Source organism: Eretmochelys imbricata, chromosome 2, assembly GCF_965152235.1.
Source record: "Eretmochelys imbricata isolate rEreImb1 chromosome 2, rEreImb1.hap1, whole genome shotgun sequence".
NCBI classification, from domain to species: domain Eukaryota; kingdom Metazoa; phylum Chordata; order Testudines; family Cheloniidae; genus Eretmochelys; species Eretmochelys imbricata.
In genome coordinates this window covers 182696109-182715846 of record NC_135573.1, presented here as the reverse complement: position 1 = coordinate 182715846, position 19738 = coordinate 182696109, and the positions used below count along the sequence as shown (strand labels likewise).

Genomic DNA, 19738 nt, shown 5'->3' with positions numbered 1-19738 from the left:
ATTTTACTATCTCAGAGATCCCAGATGATCAGTTAAAAGCGACAATAGCTAGCTTGGCAAATAATATCTCCAAGATTCAAAAGTAAAGTATATTGGACTACATTAATCCATGACACTAACTCCATTGTCAAATCTTCACACTGAATAGATCTCCACAAGGAAGATGCTCTGCTAAAGGAAGAGGCATTTTTCATTATTTCCAGGAAAAAGAAACCACTGTATTCAGAGCAAACAATCCCTTCCTCCCCCCCCCCCCCCAGTCCTCCTGAAAATTTATAAACTTGAAAACTGTACTTTGATTAGAAAGGGGTCAAACCAGTTCTGAAACCATTATGTTCTTGTGAATATCTTTGGCACCTCTGCTTAGCCACCCATGTTCTATCACCCACTCATATCAACTAGTTGCTGCTGAGGGGTTGGATAGTTCATGCTACCTAACCCATCTCAAGTAACAATGAATTGATTTATAATCCTTTGTATGCCTCAGAAGTGACTATGTCACAAATCTCTTTCTGCCACTTTCTGAAGCCAGTCTGGTCTGTCTCCATAAAGATGACAGCTTTTCCTTTGGGCAAGGAGCGTGGGATTTGCAGCATAGGTCTGATTTCTTAACTACATCTAAGATGAATAATATTGTATCTGCTGAATACATAAAACACAGCAGTGATTGTACAGCATTGTCTGCCCACAGATTTGCCTCTTTTATTGTACACTCAGCAGAGGGATTTTGTGTTATATAATGCTCATCTGTAAATTGCTGCAATGATTCAAAAAATTTGCACATGGTATCCTATCTGCCAAGATGATTATAACATTGAGAGTTAGACTCACTGGATTTCACTGGTTTTATTTTAATTTCATTAAACATTCTCAGCTCTAATAAGTAGAAAATCTAACAACGTCAAGTAATTTATACTTTTCTTATGCCTCCCATCTAAGGAGCTCAGCTGATTTGCAAACATTAACAGTTCTCACAGGGCTGTTGTGAGGTCATATCATTAGCCCAATATTAAAGAGGAGATACTGAAGCACCAGTGGTTAATGGTATCCTTTTGCAGAAATCCTGAGCACTCCTAACTGCAAGTAAATGACAGCTGTGGGTGCTCAGCATGTCTCAATATCAGGCCCTAAATTATTTGGCTATGGTCACATAGCGACTTCTATAGCAGAGCTGCAAGTAAAACCAAGTGTCCCATCTCCCATTCCTATGCCATACCTTAATCACAAGAGCATCCTTCCTTTCCTGCTAATGGAAAGGAAAGAAATACATTTTCCCCAGACTTTGAAAGTTCTCTATGGGCAAATGGAGCACAGATTGCCTTTCACTCCCATCCACCACATTACCAGCTGTACCAACAAGAAAATTCTAGTTCTGTACTTGCCTAAAATGCAGTATAAAACTCTAATCGTTTAATTGTTTTGCTTTCAGAAGGATGCTCTTTGGTGCAGAAAATGTGTTTGCCTTCTAGCTGGATTTCTCTTTGGGTACAAAAAGGGTTCCTTACCATAATGTGGAATTTTAACACAACTTTAGCCCTGAGTAGGATTAAGGCTCATTTTCATTTCACTAACGTATACCCAAACTGGGTTCACCACAAAATTAGCACATATTACTGCAGATAAGTGAAAAAGAAATATATACCATTCTATATCTGGTAAGGCTTTAAGTAATGTCTAGGCATGTATTTCATGTAATGATCTCAAGTATGTATGTGTATATGCGTACCCCTCCAGGGTTGCTGTCAAATTTATATTTTGTCAATGCTGACTTTAGACCTGTCTCGTGATCACTACCACAAATATCCAAATGCATGGTTCTTAACAGCGACTCCTGTTGTACTCCACTTTATAACAGTACCCCTTGCAGGTCTTAGATTGCAAATTGGTACAGAACATACAATTATTAATAATTTATACTATAGTATTTTCAACTAGTGTGCATTTAACTGGTTATTTACAAGTTTCTTATGTGACTGTTTTGGATAACATATTGAAATCCACATATACTATGATACATCAATCTCACTGCCTTACGCACTACTGTGCAAAATATAAATATATCTTTACAACTATGAGGCTGGTTGCTGATCATAGAAAACCAGTGATTAATCTTCCCTATTTCGCCTCCCTCTTTTTGACAAAACAAATGTCTACAAGTCCTTGAGCTTACAAGAATTAGAACTTGAAGCAGTTGGTAGTAATTATGCCTGTCTAATTGAAACTTTAGCAATCTGCTACCCAGTAAGGCACAGGAACAGAATCTCAGTCATTCAGAGTTGGGGTGAGAGTTTAAACTGATTGAAAAACCTAAGCCTGCTATGTGTGACTCATTAAGCCAGATCCTCAGCTGGGATAAGTCGGAGTAGCCCAACTGAAGTCAAAGGAACTACGCCAATTTACACCATCCAAGGATCCAACCAATAGTAATTAATGTCTGAAGATCTGACAGCTCTGACTCTCTCTGTACCAGCTGGGTGCCTGCCCCCCAGAACTTTGGAAAGTATTACGCTTATTCCAGGAACAGTACCTCCCAGAGCGACTACTGTACTTGGTTGATGCAACTCCACACCTCCTCCCAAAGCAGTGCTGTGTCTACATGACACAGTTGGGCCTGACATTTTAAAATCTAAAATATTTTTAACATTTTCCCCCTGCAAATACAGAACACATGATAACGCAGTGTGGCACAAATATTTTATTGGCAGTGTAACAGGGCAAACTCACCTCTTGCAAGTGCTCCGCTTCCCCCCCGCCCTTGCCCAAGTGCACATGCCTTCTCTCTCTCACTCTCTCTCTGTGGTGTGTCTTTGGTGACTCAACCCTCTGGCCAAGTCACACACAGTCAGTTTGTGTAATGAAAGCAAAGCCTCTTCCTGTGTACAAGTCCAACAGGGGTCTCTCCTAGTGTCCTGTGTAATGTCTTCCTCAAGTTGTCCCTGGTCCAGGATAGAGCAGTGCCCCAGGGCTCTCTCCTTGGTGACAAAGTCTTCTCCCTCCCCAAGATAGCAGCTGTCTGCTGTGTCCCTTTATCTAAGTCGTGCTGCTGCTCTAATTCCCTGGGCCACTTCCCCATTGCCCTGTGCCATCATCACCCTTACCTCAGGGCCTCGCCCTGATGGAGTCCCTGCAACCAGCTCAGGGCTACTTCTCGCTCTCCCCGGCTTCTGGCAGCACTACCTTAGCCAAGGTCCTGCAGCTCCCTCAGCCATCTACACTCCTATAGCTCCAGCAAAGAACTGAAACTTACTCTGGCCCTGCAGCTCTTCTTATACTGACCTTCTGGGCCCTGATTGGCTGTGTCCCACACAGCCACTCTAGGCAGCTTGGAGGACCCTCTCCACTGCCCTTTTCTGGGGCAGGGTGTGGCAGGTCCTCGAGGCGTCCAGCAGGGGACCTCAGAGGGTCTGATATACCTCATCACAGGCAGTTTTTGGGATGACCTACTTGGCTGTCTTGGGTGAGTAATGTGGCCATCCCTTTTGATAAAATCCATACACTTCATCACACCATCATGTGCTCTTTCCTTTCTGTGTGATTTTATATATAAAATCCCATTCCATATATTTGATTATTTCATCACTCCTATATTCCATTACAACTATAAAAATTTCTTAATAATTATGAGAAACATAAAGGGACTTTACAAGCGTCAAAGAGTCCTGTGGCACCTTATAGACTTACAGACATATTGGGATTAAAAAGGGACTTTGTGGTTAAGGTTGCACCAAGATTTTCCTTTTAACGAGACTGTGGCTGTCTTCTAGTTCAGTTCAGTTCTGGAAAAAAATACTTACAATGTACAAATATAGTCCCCTCGCTATCATGCCATGTAATGCTTCTGAAGAGCATTATGTCACCATGAGAGAGAGAAGTATTTGCTATGCTATCTATATAACATTTTGTGTCAATTATATGAAAACAACTACAAAAGTTAAAGACATGGAAGTCGTTTCTATGCTGCATCTCCAACATATTCTGCATTCACTATCCAAGTGTACCTGGAGCACCAGAGCACCTCATCCCCTGACATATACCTTTTCTCTCTCCTGTCTCCCTAAGCACTCACATTACAGAAACCCTCCCTACGGCAGAATAGCCACAACTCGCTCCAGAGCACTGCACTGCCTTTTCTTGTGCCAGCTAAGGGTGCTAGGGAATAATGCTAAGCATCCACAACTCCTCTGGCAACACACACAATGGCAAATAACCTAAAGACACAGGTCCTGAATAAGCCATAATCTGAAAATTATTCATCCAAAACATTTTGTGACTATTTACACACAGGGGAAACATTTGCAATTAACAGGACTGGTTAGTGCAGGGGTTGGCAGCCTTCCCGCGGCCCCTGGGAGCTGCGGGGAGCCGTGCCTGTGGACGGTCAACGTAAACAAAATGTCTCATGGATTACCCTGATGGGCTGTGTGCCGAAGGTTGCCGACCCCTGGGAACGAATCACAACGTCCTGCCCCACAAAAGTCCTCAAGTTTGTTGAATTTTTGATCTGACAGATGCTATTTGACCAGCTCTAGTAATGTGCTACTGCTATCCAAAGGGATCAAAGAGACCTGGGGGAATTCAAAGAGACGCATCAAAGGAAGAGGAAGCAGCTGGAGAGAAAGTTGGCCTTTTGATACATTAGGAGGGGATGAAATTAAGTGCCTCAAAAGCAGCTTAGAAACTGAGGTCTTGTACAACCCTGTCGTTAAAGCGGGAACTGTGTTGTCTGGAGTTCTCATGTCCTGTCTTCCCTTGGACACCTGCATATCAGACAGGTCTGATCTGAGGTTGTAGCATTTGCAATATATTTGAAGGGTATAAACATCAAGGAAAGAGAGGAATTATTTAGGGTGGTTTGGAGGATGTTCTTAGAGGGCTTATTCCTTCACCCTTTTACTTCCCTGGTCCTTCTCGCATGAACAGAGAGCAACAATACCCGAAGTCTGAAGGTGCAAACAAGTCAATGTTTATTGGGGTGAACTTCCAGCAAGCAATGATTCCAATTTCCTTCCTCAGTGTCCCCTTTCCCAGCTCTGACACCATAGAGCCTTGCCTGTGTCCCTGTTCCCGTTCCCCCCACCTTAGCAAAACATTATTCCAATTCCCCCCCTTACTTTCTGATTGACTGCAGACTATATCGTAAAACTTGAGTTCTCTTTAGCTATACCTTAACCAATCATTTTACTGAAATTTAACTAACCAATCCTAACATATTGTAACATGATTATCTAACCAATTATATCCCACCACCTTAATTGGTTTACACCCAACAAAATTAATGATACAGCAGACAGAAACAATCACAGAACCAGACAGAGATTATACAGACAAACAATAGGGAAATGGGGACTACAATAATAGAACAAAGAAGAAATGAGGATTTCACACCCCAGCTATTGATAAGTGAGTTCTTGCCAGACAGGATGCTATCAAACTAAGTTTTCTTTACATCTTCTAGGCTCTTCCCTTTCTCTGGAGGTGATAGATTGGATCACCTTTTTAACAGCCCAAAACTGCCTTATTTCAGTATGACTGGTGAGGATGTGACCGTTCGCTTCCCAGCTTATGGCTGCCCCTGCTGTTTAGCCAAAAGCCTTAGCCTAAGACCAGGGCCTTAGATGATCATAGTGAGAGAAGGCCTATAAACGGGCAGACTGATTTTGATTCTTGTTTTGTACCTCTATAACTTGCTAAGTGATAAACATATACCTAAATTCTTAAAGTATAGATCTTTGCAGACAGGCCTGAATATCTATAGCCAAACACTCCACTCCTTTTTTTCCCCTTTTTCTTTTGGGATCCTCCTGCCCAGATATCTGTGGAAAACATAGGACATATGGCAACACATTTCCTGATAGGGCCAGGCATCAAGGTGGAAGGTGTCGATATTCCATTTGTCCCACTGCCCCTTGGATAATACCGTGCCCTGCACCTTCTCTCATACAGGCATACCACACCTATTCCAATTAATGTTCCAGACTTCCCATTATAGTGGGCCCGAGAAGGTTGGGTCCGGGTTGTCTAGTACACTGTGGGTGGGGGAGTGCTTACTACATTACTTATAGGTTATCTTCATATGCAATGTAACAGAAGTATACTTAACAATACAGCAGCCGCTAAAATAATCCACAGGAACACCGAGAGTCCTGACCACTGCAGTATGGTCCAACATCCGAGCCACCACCAAAACTCTGCCTCTTCTCCTTCGACAGGGCCAAGATCTTAATGTGTCCAGTTGCTGGCAGTTGCAACAAGCTGCCCCTGCAGGTTTTGCGTGCTTTTGTTCATATTATAAGTCCACTGAATGTCCGCAGAGAAATGGGTTATTGTCCAAACCAACTTAACCACTTGATACGGAATCAGGCAGTATGCCCTAGTTTGATTATTCACAGCAATAAAATTCACAGATCCATTTGTGCACCAATGTCCAGATAACAGTGTGTAGTTTGGTTATGGGCTGGTGTAATTGTGCTCCCTAGTAATATGTACATTCCCAGCAAAACACCTCATACACAGTACACCCAATTGTCCAGCCCTTGCCATAGGCCATTGGATATACTCCTCCCTGGCCATCAAGGAGGGGCACATCCAAATATCTTCTCTGGATTTACACCATTTCACACACCTCTGCACTGATTCACAGTGAGCTTCTCCCCTTCTCATTATTCCCATAGGGCTTGTGGAGACCACCTTAGTTGCCATTCCAGGTACTACAGTAGCTATTACACAGGTGCTGGCCTCCTAGTTGAGCATTTTGCATTCCCATACACATCTCCCCCCCAGGTTAGCCTTTCGAAGCCATCCCCCACCCACGTCATGAGGTTTTTCTGTTCACTGAAACACAACAATGCTAGCAACAAGACAAACACCACAGACGAACACCACAAAACATATATCCATGGTATTCTGGGTTAGTCTTCTGCTGGTGGCAGCTTGCTTGTAGAGTGTCTGAAAAACAAAAGAAACAATTTCCACCCCCCTGTCCGAAGCGATGCATCCGAGTCACGGCACCAAGATGTTAGAGGGTTTATTCCTTCACCCTCTCACTTCCCTGGTGCTTCTCGCATGAACAGAGAGCAACAATACCCAAAGTCCAAAGGTGCAAACAATTCAATGTTTATTGGGGTGAACTTCCAGCAAGCAATGATTCCAATTTCCTTCCTCAGTGTCCCCTTTCCCAGCTCTGACGCCACAGAGCCTTGCCTGTGTCCCTGTTCCCGTTCCCCCCACCTTAGCAAAACATTATTCCAATTCCACCCCCCCACACTTCCTGATTGACTGCAGACTATGTAGTAAAACTTGAGTTCTGCTTAGCTATACCTTAACCAATCATTTTACTGAAATTTAACTAACCAATCCTAACATATTGTAACATGATTATCTAACCAATTATATCCCACCACCTTAATTGGTTTACACCCAACAAAATTAATGATACAGCAGACAGAAACAATCACAGAACCAGACAGAGATTACACAGACAAACAATAGGGAAATGGGGACTACAATAATAGAACAACGAGGAAATGAGGATTTCACACCCCAGCTATTGATAAGTGAGTTCTTGCCAGACAGGATGTGATCAAACTAAGTTTTCTTTACATCTTCTAGGCTCTTCCCTTTCTCTGGAGGTGATAGATTAGATCACCTTTTTAATAGCCCAAAACTGCCTTATTTCAGTGTAACTGGTGAGGATGTGACTGTTCGCTTCCCAGCTTATGGCTGCCCCTGCTGTTTAGCCAAAGGCCTTTGCCTAAGAACAAGGCCTTAGACAATCATAGTGAGAGAAGGCCTATAAACAGGCAGACTGATTTTGATTATTGTTTTGTACCTCTATAACTTGCTAAGTGATAAACATATACATACATTCTTGAAGTATAGGCCTTTGCGGACAGGCCTGAATATCTATATCCTAACAGATGTAATTAGTGTTAATGGGATGACATTAAAAAATAGATCATTTAGGCTGTTTATCAAACTTCCTGATCTATTAAGCTGTGGAATTGTCCCCCTGGTGGAATTCCTATTGCATTGACATTTAAAATTACACCGGGCAATAAAATGCATTAGAGGGACAATACAACTACGGCCAGGTGATGGACTACATGACTTATTTGAACTTTTCCTCATCTTTCATTTCAATGATTTAGGAACATCACCAAATTTTCCACTGTGTTAGCAATTTGAATTTTATTCTATTATTTGAATGAAATATTCCTGTTTCATATATACTGTTGTGACACTCATCTAATGCACATATTTAACTTCTCTACTAGAGCAGGACCAGACTGCTCAACACCTGGCAGGACTGAGCCCCTAAATAAGTGACCTGATTTTAAAAGGTGCTGAAGTATCTGTCCCCATTGGGTGCCTAAATATGCATTTACACATGGGTCCTGGCTTTAGGCACCCTAGTTTGAAAATTTTAGCTATATTTACTTGGTTAAAGTTTCGCAGCTAGGAATAAAACCCAGGGGTCCTGAGACCCAGTGTCCTACTCCAACCACTAGATGACTCTTTGGAGTTTTAACACTCACAGATTTCTTTTAGCAGCTTTAGTTAGATTGGGAAAGCCTTTTTAAAGAACATTTAGACCACGAATGAACAACTTGCACATTTGTGAGTCTCTCTTGTTTCTGTTGTGTCAGGAAAGACAGTAAGGAAGAGGCCCAAGAGATACAGCACAGTAAATCAACCAGACAAAGAGGAAACACAACATATTATGTTTTAATTCATCTCCATTATTTATTTTTAAAGGATCTGAAATTTTAGAGTGATAATTCTTGCTAAAGAAAACAGAACATAACTTCAAGGTGACAGAGTCCTGTTTAGCCAGAAAAACTGAGAATAAACACTGAGGGAAAAATTATTGAATACTTATTTGGTATCTGATTTTAAATAACATCTGTTTGATTTAGCTGATGACCGAAGTCTTTAACATTGATTTTGCTAGGGGGAAAAATGGTATTAGCATAGAAGAGATTCTGAATTTCTGGTTTTGGCACATAATTATCCTTAAATCATTCATGACTTCAGATAATTTGATGGCCTGTTCACATTGATCTTGAGACTTGTATTTGTCTGACAGCTTCTATTACATTCGACCTAAAATCATTTTTTTGAGGGGGAGATTAGTTTATATTATATATATATATATATTTCCCCCATGATTACAAGCACATTTTGGAAATTCATAGCACAGGAGAAAAATAACGAGTATGTCAAAAATGTCTGACATTGCAATGTACAGTGAATGCACCATCATATTCCTAAGCTCCTGTACTTTGCTCAGCAATCTACCGAAACCAGTGCAGAAACTTACTATACGTTTCATGATAAAATAAATAACTTATGAATATGCTGTTGTTAATAAAGATGTGATAAAGTGCATTTCAAGAGTTGCTCTTTACAAGTGGCAGCTAGAATGCTGGTGCTGTCTGTGCACAAGGAGGGTGAATAATTTTTTGGTATCTGATTTGAAATAGCATCAGTTTGATGCACCAGTACAGCCAAGGCTAACCAAGGGTCAGCAAAAGATTCTGGAGCTGGATCCCTTGAATAGGAGATGGCACATAATAGTCTCTTGAGCCTAGACTGTGACTTTACAGTCTGTGCTGACTAAGGTATGGCACACAGCTGCAGCACTCTAAGAGTAAAGCGAAGAATGAACTGTGATTCAGTCAATTCCTCCCTTACTTCCCCCATTCGGTTTGGGTGGAACAAGAGCCTCCCTTCTAAATGCAGTATTAAAGCACCAGGCACAAAAAGCTAACTTGTAGAAAGACAGTCTACCATTCATTGACTCTGTTGAAGCTAGTCCTGGTTTGAACAAGCCAAATAAGCTGAAACATCTTTATGTTTGCCCACAAGAACAGAGCCATCCGGCAGCACAGTGGATGATGTATGTACTGACAAAGCAAAACACAACTGACAATCTGGACAGTATCCCTTTAAAATTGGACTACGGTATGCTTCCTAGTTACAGTGTTTCTTCTTTCTAGGTTTCACATTTTCACTTAGACATATCAATGCTGCAGTCAGAGGCCCAGATCCTCAAAGGTATTTAGACTCCTAACTCCCAATGAAATCAATGGGAATTAGGTGAAAAAAACACCTTTGAGGATTAGGGCCCAGAGTCTCATAGAATTTAAGGCCAGAAGGGACCACCTTGTTCATCTAGTCTGACCTCCTGCACATCACAGGCCACAGAACCTCACTCAGCCACTCCTGGAATAGACCTATAACCTTTGGCTGAGTTACTGAAGTCCTCAAATCATGATTTAAAGACTCCAAGTTACAGAGAATCCACTGTTTACACTAGTTTAAACCAGCAAGTGACCTGTGCCCCATGCTGCAGAGGAAGGTGATCCCCTTTCCCTTCCCCCATCCCCGGAGTCTCTGCCAATCTGACCCAGGGGAAAATTCCTTCCCAACTCCAAATTTGGCGATCAGTTAGACCCTGAACATGTGGGCAAGACCCACCAGCCAGACACTTGGGAAAGAATTCTCTGTAGTAACTCAGGGCCCTCCCCATCTAGTGTCCCATCACCAGCCATTGGAGATATTTGCTGCTAGCAGTTGTAGATCACTTACATGCCATTGTAGGCAGTCTCATCATAGCATCCCTTCCATGAACTTATCAAGCTCAGTCTTGAAACAAGTTAGGTTTTTTTACCCACACAGAGCCCCTTGGAAGGCTGTTCCAGAACTTCCTTCCTCTGATGGTTTGAAACAGTCATCTAATTTCAAGCCTTAACTCATTGATGGCCAGTTTATATCCATTTGTTCTTGTGTCAGCATTGGTGCTTAACTTAAATAACTCCTCTCGCTCCCTGGTATTTATCTCTCTGATGTTTTGATAGAGAACAATTGTATCTCCCCTCAGCCTTCTTGTATCTAAATAAGCTTAGCTGCTTAAGTCTTCTCTCATAAGGTAGGTTTTCCATTCCTCTGATCATCCTAGTAGTCCTTCTCTGCACCTGTCCCAGTTTGAATTCAACTTTCTTAAACATGGGAGACCAGAATTCCAGATGACATCTCACCAGTGCCTTGTATAATGGCAATAACACTCCCCTATCACTACTGGATATATCTCGCCTAATGCATCCTAGGATTGCATTAGCTTTTTTCACAGCTGCATCATGTTGGCAGCTCATAGTCATCCTGTGATCTTCCATATCTTTTAGAATAGCCATGATCTGAGGGGATGTGCAAACTTGAGACTGACTACTGGTGGGGCGGAGAAGATAAGATGTGTTGCTTCTCGTTACTAATATCTCTTCAGCAGCTATCCCATATTCTTCCTTCCATCTTGAGAAGCTTTTCTGTCTGCTTTCTATTTCAGTTATTTACCTCGGCTGTGATCTGGTTTCACTCTAAGGGCACAATCTTGCTCCAGAATATGACCGTGTGGACATGTCAGAGTAGACTTGATTGTCCCTGGACTTAGTGGAGGGAAGATACAAGGAGCACTTTCCCTCCTTGGTGGAAAGCAGGAAGTACTCTGTCTATGCACCTCTAGGGGTACAAACTGCCCTAAAATGGGTAGACTAGCAGTGGGACCATAGCCCCACCTCTCCAGGCAGTGTGCAAAGTTGGAGGCTCTGCAGGGGGTGGGAGGAATTGTCACAAGGGATTTTGCAGGTTCACATTCCCCTTATATTTCAAGGAGATGGGGGGAAGCATTGTGACTCCTGACTTTTGTATTGCAGCTCTACATCGCCTCCAAAGTAGAACTATGGCCAAATGCCAACATCTAACCTGAGTATGCATCTTTTAAAGTTACCTAGACAAACAGCACACACAAGCACTGACAGCTGATTTCTCAAGACATGCAACTGGGATGAGTGAACCAGTTAAAGTACAATAAGAACTGTGCTAGATCTTCACCCCAAAGCTGAAATCAAGACACACTGCATTTCCTAATGCCAAGTTTTGCACCCTGGCTTCAACTGAGATTGGAAGTAAAAATAACCAAGAACCATAAGAAAGTCTGTGCTTTCTGTTCTTCCAGAAGGGATTGCTGGAAATTGGGCACATACACCCCAATCCTTTGTTTTCATGAGATTTCCACCAAAAAGAAGTATGAAGAAGTATGATAGGTTTTAGTTACTTATCCAAACATTTTCTTGCTCTCGTCATCTAATGCATGGCACGATTAAACAATATACCTGAGATCAGGGTTGAACACTAAGGCTGGGTTCCTGTAACTAACTTCCCTGATCACATTTACATTCTGTTTATTACCTAGTCGACATTAAAGGAGAGTAAAAATAATAAACAGATAGAGTACATACCTTTGTCTTTTCAAATTAAAACTTGCCTTTGGTATCACCTTTTGTTAAATAAGCCATAGCTGTGCCCCAGCCCAGACTAGAGAATAATAACTATTTATTTATTTATTTATTTATTTGCATAGTTATCCAGCTAGTGAACTATAATTAGATGTTTGGATAGCAATTAAGCATCTGTGTAGTAACAAGCAAAGGTGTGTTTGGATAGCAAAATGTTACCATGCCTTCCAGGGCAGTTTTTGGGTCAGGGACTGTCTTTATAATATGTGCATAGAGTCTAGCATAATCAGCCCCAATTCCTAGATTAGCAATAGAAATAACAAATAAAGGAAGGAAGGAAGGGAATAATTTATATCCAGCAAGTCCCACTGAGATCCCAATTTTCCTTTGAAGTTGGATTGTGTTGTGTCCCATGTAGCATAGAAACTGTGAGGACCAGAGGAAAGGGGATAGCTATCATATCTGCCTCATGAACCCTGCTGAAAGCTGAACAGAATTATGCTTCTGTCAACATGGAAGAAATCAGCCTAATATTTATGGAGCTTTGGACACCTCTACTTATATGGTCTCAAATTTACCCTCATTACCATTGCCATACTTCTAGGAAGTAAGGACAAATCTTGCTCATTTACCCATTTGAGCAGTCCCATTGACAACAAGCCTACTTATGTGAGTAAGGTGAGCAGGACTTCGCCACAAGATAGAGATTCCTTAGTGCAGCAGCCTACCTTCACTGTTGGATATTGATTTTGGCTGGATAGACATATAACTCTGCACTGCAACACTGAAAATCATGCCAGTCAGGGTTGCCAGGCGTGCAGTTTTCGACTGGAATGCCCAGTTGAAAAGGGACCCTCATGGCTCTGGTCGGCACCGCTGACTGGGCCATTAAAAGTCCAGTCAACGGCGCAGCAGGGGCCCAGAGCTAACACACAGCTCCTGGAAGTGGCCGCCAGGTCCTTGCAACCCCTAAGTGCATGGGGGGGCCAGGGAGGCTCTGCGTGCTGCCCCCGCCCCAAGTGCTGGTTCTGCAGCTCCCATTGGCCAGGAACCGTGATGAATGGGAGTTGTGGGGGAGAAGCTTGTGGGCACAAAGGCAGCGCGCAGAGCCTCCCTGGCTGCCCATGCACCTAGGGGCTGAAGGGACCTGGCGGCCACTTCCTGGGAGCTGGGGTAACCACCGCCAGGACTCTGCACCCCCCAACACCCCAACTCTCTTCAAGAGCCTACACCCCCTCCCCAGCCCTGAGCCCCCTCCTGCACCACAAACCCTTCATCCCAGCCCTACTCAGAGCCCACACCCCCAGCCAGAGCCCACACCCCCAGCCGGAGCCTGCACCCCCTCCCATACTCCAAACCCCTCAGCTCCAGCCCAGAGCACCCTCCTGCACCCCAAACCCCTCATCCCTGGCCCCACCCAGAGCCCATACCTCCAGCCGGAGCCCTCACACACCCCCCACGCACCCTCACCCCTGCGCCATCCCAAAGCCCTCTCCCACACCCTGAACCCCTCATTCTCGCCCCAGCCCAGAGATCACACCCCCAGCCCAGAGCCCTCACCCACCTCCTGCATCCCAACCCACTGCCCCAGCCCAATGAAAGTGAGTGAGGGTGGGAGAGAGTGAGCGACACAGGGAGGGGAATGGAGCAAGCGGGGACTGGGCCTCGGAGAAGGGGCGGGGCAGGGGAGGGACCTCAGGGAAGGGGTGGGGCAGGGGTGTTTGGTTTTGTGCAATTAGAAAGTTGGCAATCCTAATGCCAGTGCGCACTTCAGAAGGAGGCTGCAAAGAGAGGTGGACTCTTTGATGCAGCTGATATGTTTTAATAACAGCTCCACTGTTCAGAGTGACACCAGGAAAGGACATCTGTTAACACAAGTAGTAAAATGCCCTATAGAAACACGGAACTATTGCCATTAAAATGAATTAATGCTATAGAAGAGAGCATTCTATTCACCAACAATGCATTATATCAGAAGTTCAGGTAATCACACTAACTAATCTGCCACCACAGGTATTTTAAAATCCTCTTGAAGGATACTTGGGCACAGTAATAAAAGGAATTGTTGGCCCATAGCTACAGTATATTGGGTGACTAGGGAGTGATTGCAAATAGAATCAGCAGCAAATGACTGCAAGTAGGTGTTTGCAAGTGCAGCATATAACAACATAACTGAACAGGCTATGTTAACAATATTCGCCTGCTCATGTCAGAAAACCAACTCCTGATTTCTTGTTAAGTCTGGTATGCACAGAAATGTAGATTAGGTTTATAAAAATAATAAAACATATCTATATTCTCTCCATATTCTAGGACAAATATGTTCAATAGGAGGAACGTAATATTTTTGAAATTTCTACCTGGTAAAACATGGGGTTACAATTTAGCCACTAGATGGGAGCATTGCTTATTACACACTTATCTTTGGCATGTTTTCCTCTTTCAGAGTGGCAGTTCCTCCAGCCAAGAGAGTACAGATGTGAAACTGGAGTGTTTATTACTAGAATGATAAGCTCACATGCTTAGAAGCATAATAAAATCCTTCTAATTGTCTATTATTCCTAGTTTAATAGAAATAATAGAACAAACTGTGCTTTGATCCCAAGAGCAACAAATTCCAGTAACAACGATGACCTCTGCGTAGATCAGAGGAATCCCTAACAGGGATCCTCTCCCTACTTTTTTTGCTTACTGTCTGCCATTGTGCTGTTTCTTTTGCATCCTTAGCAAGGCAATTATTCAGTAAGTAAAAAATAGGTTTTCCAACCTTCTCTAATAATATTCTATCCAAATGGAAACACTTGACATGCTATTCATGCTGATGATGTTTCTGATAAGACTGTGTTGCTGCCATTCTATATTTCCTTTCTCAGTACTAAAGATAAAGTATACATTACTGAACAGGGGGCCTGCTCCATAAGCAAGGATATTCACAAGTAAAGAACTATAATAAAGCAATGAGTGTCTGGCTGAAATCAACCAGAATAAGTTTGACAGAGTGAAGGGAGAGGAAAGATGATCCACTGTAAAGGGGCTAGCTTAGGACTTGGGAGACCTGGGTTCATGTCTTTTCTCCACCACAGACTTCTTCTGTGATCTTGGACAACTTATTTAGCCCCCGTATGTGTCAGTTCCCCATCTGTAAAATAGGGGAAATACTTCCTTACCTCACAGGGTGTTGTCATGTGCTACATTAAAGATTGCAAGGCACTCCGATACTACAGTAATGGGAACAACAGAAATACCCAAATTCTGCTAACAATTCACGCTCTTCAATCACATTCTCAGCTTCTTACTCAGGAGTAACTCCCTTTGAAAGCAGTTGGAATTATCCCTGACTAAAGACCTCAGGATTTGGCTTCTCATGTACAGGTATAGCAGTTTATATAATATGCAATGTGGAGCTTCCAAAAAGCTGGTTCCTACTCAGCTACGGCGAAGTTTCTCTTTTATGGAGAAGGAGAAGATTATGCTAAGTTCCCCAGACTCTCTGTCTACAGAATACCTTATTCTGTAAGGGCTAGTCTACACTGGCAACACTAAAGCGGTGCCGCAGCAGTGCTTTAACGTGGCTTGTGTGGTCCCGGCCGAGCGGTGGGAGAGAGCTCTCCCATCGCTCTAACAAAACCCACCTCCACGGGGGGTGCGGCTCCCCGCGCTGGTGCAGTCTCTACACTGGCGTTTTACAGCGCTGACACTTGCTGCGCTCAGGGAGGGGTGTTTTTTCACACCCCTGAGTGAGACAGTTGTAAAGTGCCAGTGTAGACAAGCCCTAAGTGACTTAGCCCCTGCACTTTCAAAGACTTATGCACATGCTTAACTTTACATATTGTGAACTCATTCTGATTACTGATAGTGCATAAAGTCAAGCACAGGTAAGCTTTTGCAAGATCAGGGTCTTATACTCTATTATAGCAGTTCTCAAACTGTGGGTCAGGGCCCCAAAGTGGATCGCGACCCCATTGTAATGGGGTCACCAGGGCTGGTGTTCAACTTGCTGGGGTCCAGGGCTGAAACCCGAACCCCACCGCCTGGGGCTGAAGCCTGAGCCCACCACCTGGGGATGAAGCCTGAGGGTTTCAGCCCTGGGTGACAGGTCTCAGGCTTTGGCCCCCCCCATCCTGGGGCAGTGAGGCTTGGGCTCAGGCTTCAGTCCCCCCTCCTGGGGTCATGTAGTAATTTTGTTGTCAGAGGGGGTCACGGTGCAATGAAGTTTGAGAATCCCTGTTCTATTACATGCAGGTGTGACTCTATTTCCCTACAGTCTCTCTCTCTCTCTCTCTCTCTCTCTCTCTCTCCAGCTTACCTGAAGTTGGCTGTGTAAATATTTCATTATTCTGCATGTAACCATGTGTCTCAAACTAGCACTTCTTTTTCTAGATCCCCCACTCTGCTAGTAAAGTGCTTTGTTCCACAGCAAGTAACAGATAAAGATGATTGAACAGTATTTGTCAAAACAAGAGAGTGACACGTGTACATCTTTTCTTTGGTTTGAAAATCATTCACAAACGTTTTCTGCTTTCTGACAATGATGTAAGAGCTGTCTGAAGTGTCTAAATGAACAATACTCAGCCTCTGGGTTGTCCTTGCATTGTTTCATTTGACTATTTACTATGTGATTGATCACCTGGTACTGGTTCTGCTCTCTAAATGGATGTCTCGCACTTTTTAACGGGAGAGTAACAAATAGTTATTCTCAACAGTGCACAAGAAATAGTAGATAATAAAACATCAATAACAGATTCACGAAGATTTGGGGATTTGCAAATACTTTCATGACCATACAGAGGTCATCTGAATATTCATGATTAATTAATAACATGGGTCTGCAAACAGTAGTGAACTGAACCTGAATCATTTAGTCATTAATATAGCTGCCTTTCTGTTTTTTTCATTATTTGACCAAGGGTTTTTTGCTGGTAGATATTTATCTCAAGTGTGTAAAGAATATGGCTTTCTAACAAAATAAGCAACTCCTGACAGACATTCCTTTTTAAAAAGATAATTTTATAAAATACATATTCATGTGTGTAGAATTAATATATGTTCTTGCATCCACTGTGTTATATTATTTATGTTGTTAGTCACCTTTTCTTTTGAATTATAAATTATCAGGACAATGTACTTATTGAGTAATTCATTCACATATATCCAATTAAGGGAATATATTTTATTTCAGTGAAATAGAAGATATAATTATTGTCATTCTTAACTTTTGCTGTAGTAGTTACAATAGGATTATTATTCTTGAGAGTCAAAACAAGATACCATATTGTGTCTATAAAGGTGAAAACTGCATTTTCTCAGTGGATTTAACTGAGATATACAGACGAGTAAAAGGTAACAGCAAGTTATGTATCCATTTATAAATGTAAATTAACGTTTATTAAATCATTCCTATAGCAATAGGCCCAGATCCTCAGCTATATTGCAACTCCATTTGGCACACCTGAGGAAAGGGAGAGTAGTAAAGGTGGCTTACATTCGCTTTTATACTTCCTTGATTCCTGGGAACCTGTTTGACTTCTGGCATAATTTAGAGCCGCCTCAGGGCGGCTCTAAATTGTTTCCAGTTGCAATGACACCCAATAGGCTGTTCCACAGCTGTGGCCTGTTGGAATGCAGCAGTATTCCAGCCATATCTCTTCTCTAGGATGTCCTTAACATGCACACTACACCAGATGGGGAAGGGGATAGCACAAGGTCATCTATACTTGTTGTATCTCACTTAGGATTCCACTACTCCAGAGGAATTCTCACATAACCAGTTAAACCAGGAAAATCTTATTTCTATATTGGCATAGTGTGATATATGATTATAAACTATAGGCTAAATTTTGAAGTCAACGAAGTTACTCTGCATTTACAGTGATGTAACTCAGAGCAGAGTTTGACCAAATTAAAGTAAAAAAGATGGAGCTAAATGTAACCATGTTCTCTTTTGAGAAGCTTAAATTATCCAGGATTTTTCTTGCAGAAATTTTGAGAGTTCATGTGTAAGGAACATGGTATACCAACACAACAATTAAGTACTGCTAGACACTATTTAGGAAAGAGACAATTTTATCTGAAGATGCCCCAAAGAGTTTTGCCAAATGTTGCAGAGTATTTTTTCCCTGGATTTCTTACACTATAATTTTAGGACAAACTATTGGCTGTCTAGAATGCACTGCACCACATACAGTGGTGGGGGAAAAAAGTGATAGAAATTAGGTCCTTACCATCTGATTTCTTTGATTCATTTCCCATACTAGACTGATCTTTCTTGTCTGACTTGTTATCATCATCCTTCAATTCACCTGGAAATAAGAAGTGAAACATATAAGCATCTTTAATATAGGCTGTAGCTCGGTACTGCCTCTAATCCAATCAAATTAAAGTATTTGAGAAAGATTTGTCTTCATGGGAAATAGCACATATAGGAATTAATTGATATTTCAGATTAGCACACTATTGTGATAAGTCACCAGATAAGATTTACACAACTCTTAACAGAAAAATTAAACTTCACAAATATCTTGTGGATTTCAAATAATTGTGGGTATCTCTTTAAGTACAGAAAGGAAGTACAAATGCAAATTTATGTGCATAACCCCTTTTAGCAATAACAGCTGTGTCTCACAATAAAATGTAGCCTTGTTCTTGTTCCAAAATCAAGACTTCTAAAATGTGCACTTTTAAAGGGCAGTAGTTTTGAGAATGGCCACGGAACACTGTTTATACATGACATCCTCCCACAGGCAAATCCCCGTCTAAAGGTGCCACCTTAAAATATCCCAAACTATACAAAAAAATGTTATTTGACTTTTAGTTACTAATCACATCTACCTGTAGACCTGTTTTTATTGGATGATGCTTAAGTTTCATAGCGGTAAGTGGCTGGGTCCCCTAGGTAGCTCTAGTCCTGGACTCTCTCTAACAGTCCAAGGAAGCAAGGCCTTAGGTGACGTACAATGAAAACAGCAATTGGATCCTTGAGGTACATTCCTACTTTATGAAGCCTGGGAATGTGCATGGGGATCATCCTCAGTCTTCATTGCCAATTATTAGGTACTTCAATCACAAACTGAAGAGAACAGATTGACAGAGCCAGGAGAGTACCCAGAAGTCATCTACTACAGGACAGGCCCAACAAAGAAAATAACAGAACGCCACTAGTTGTCACCTTCAGCCCCCAACTAAAAGCTCTCCAGTGTATCATCAAAGATTTACAACCTCTCCTGAAAAATGATCCCTCACTCTCACAGATCTTGGGAGACAGACCAGTCCTCGCTTACAGACAGCCCCCCAACCTGAAGCAAATACTCTCCAGCAACTACACATCACACAACAAAAACACTAACCCAGGAACCTATCCTTGCAACAAAGCCCGATGCCAAATCTGTCTACATATTTATTCAAGTGACACCATCATAGGACCTAATCACATTACCCGCACCATCAGGGGC

At 42.3% G+C, this 19738-nt stretch overlaps 1 protein-coding gene across 3 annotated transcripts in view; it reads right to left on the bottom strand.

The window, feature by feature from the left end:
- Positions 1-19738, bottom strand: part of PDE1C (phosphodiesterase 1C) — a 505580-nt gene that overhangs the window by 26487 nt on the left and 459355 nt on the right. For all 3 annotated transcript variants that reach the window (XM_077809239.1, XM_077809240.1, XM_077809241.1), the window contains one exon: positions 18512-18589. In XM_077809239.1, the coding sequence (XP_077665365.1) occupies positions 18512-18589 (78 nt within the window). The remainder of the gene's footprint in view (positions 1-18511; positions 18590-19738) is intronic.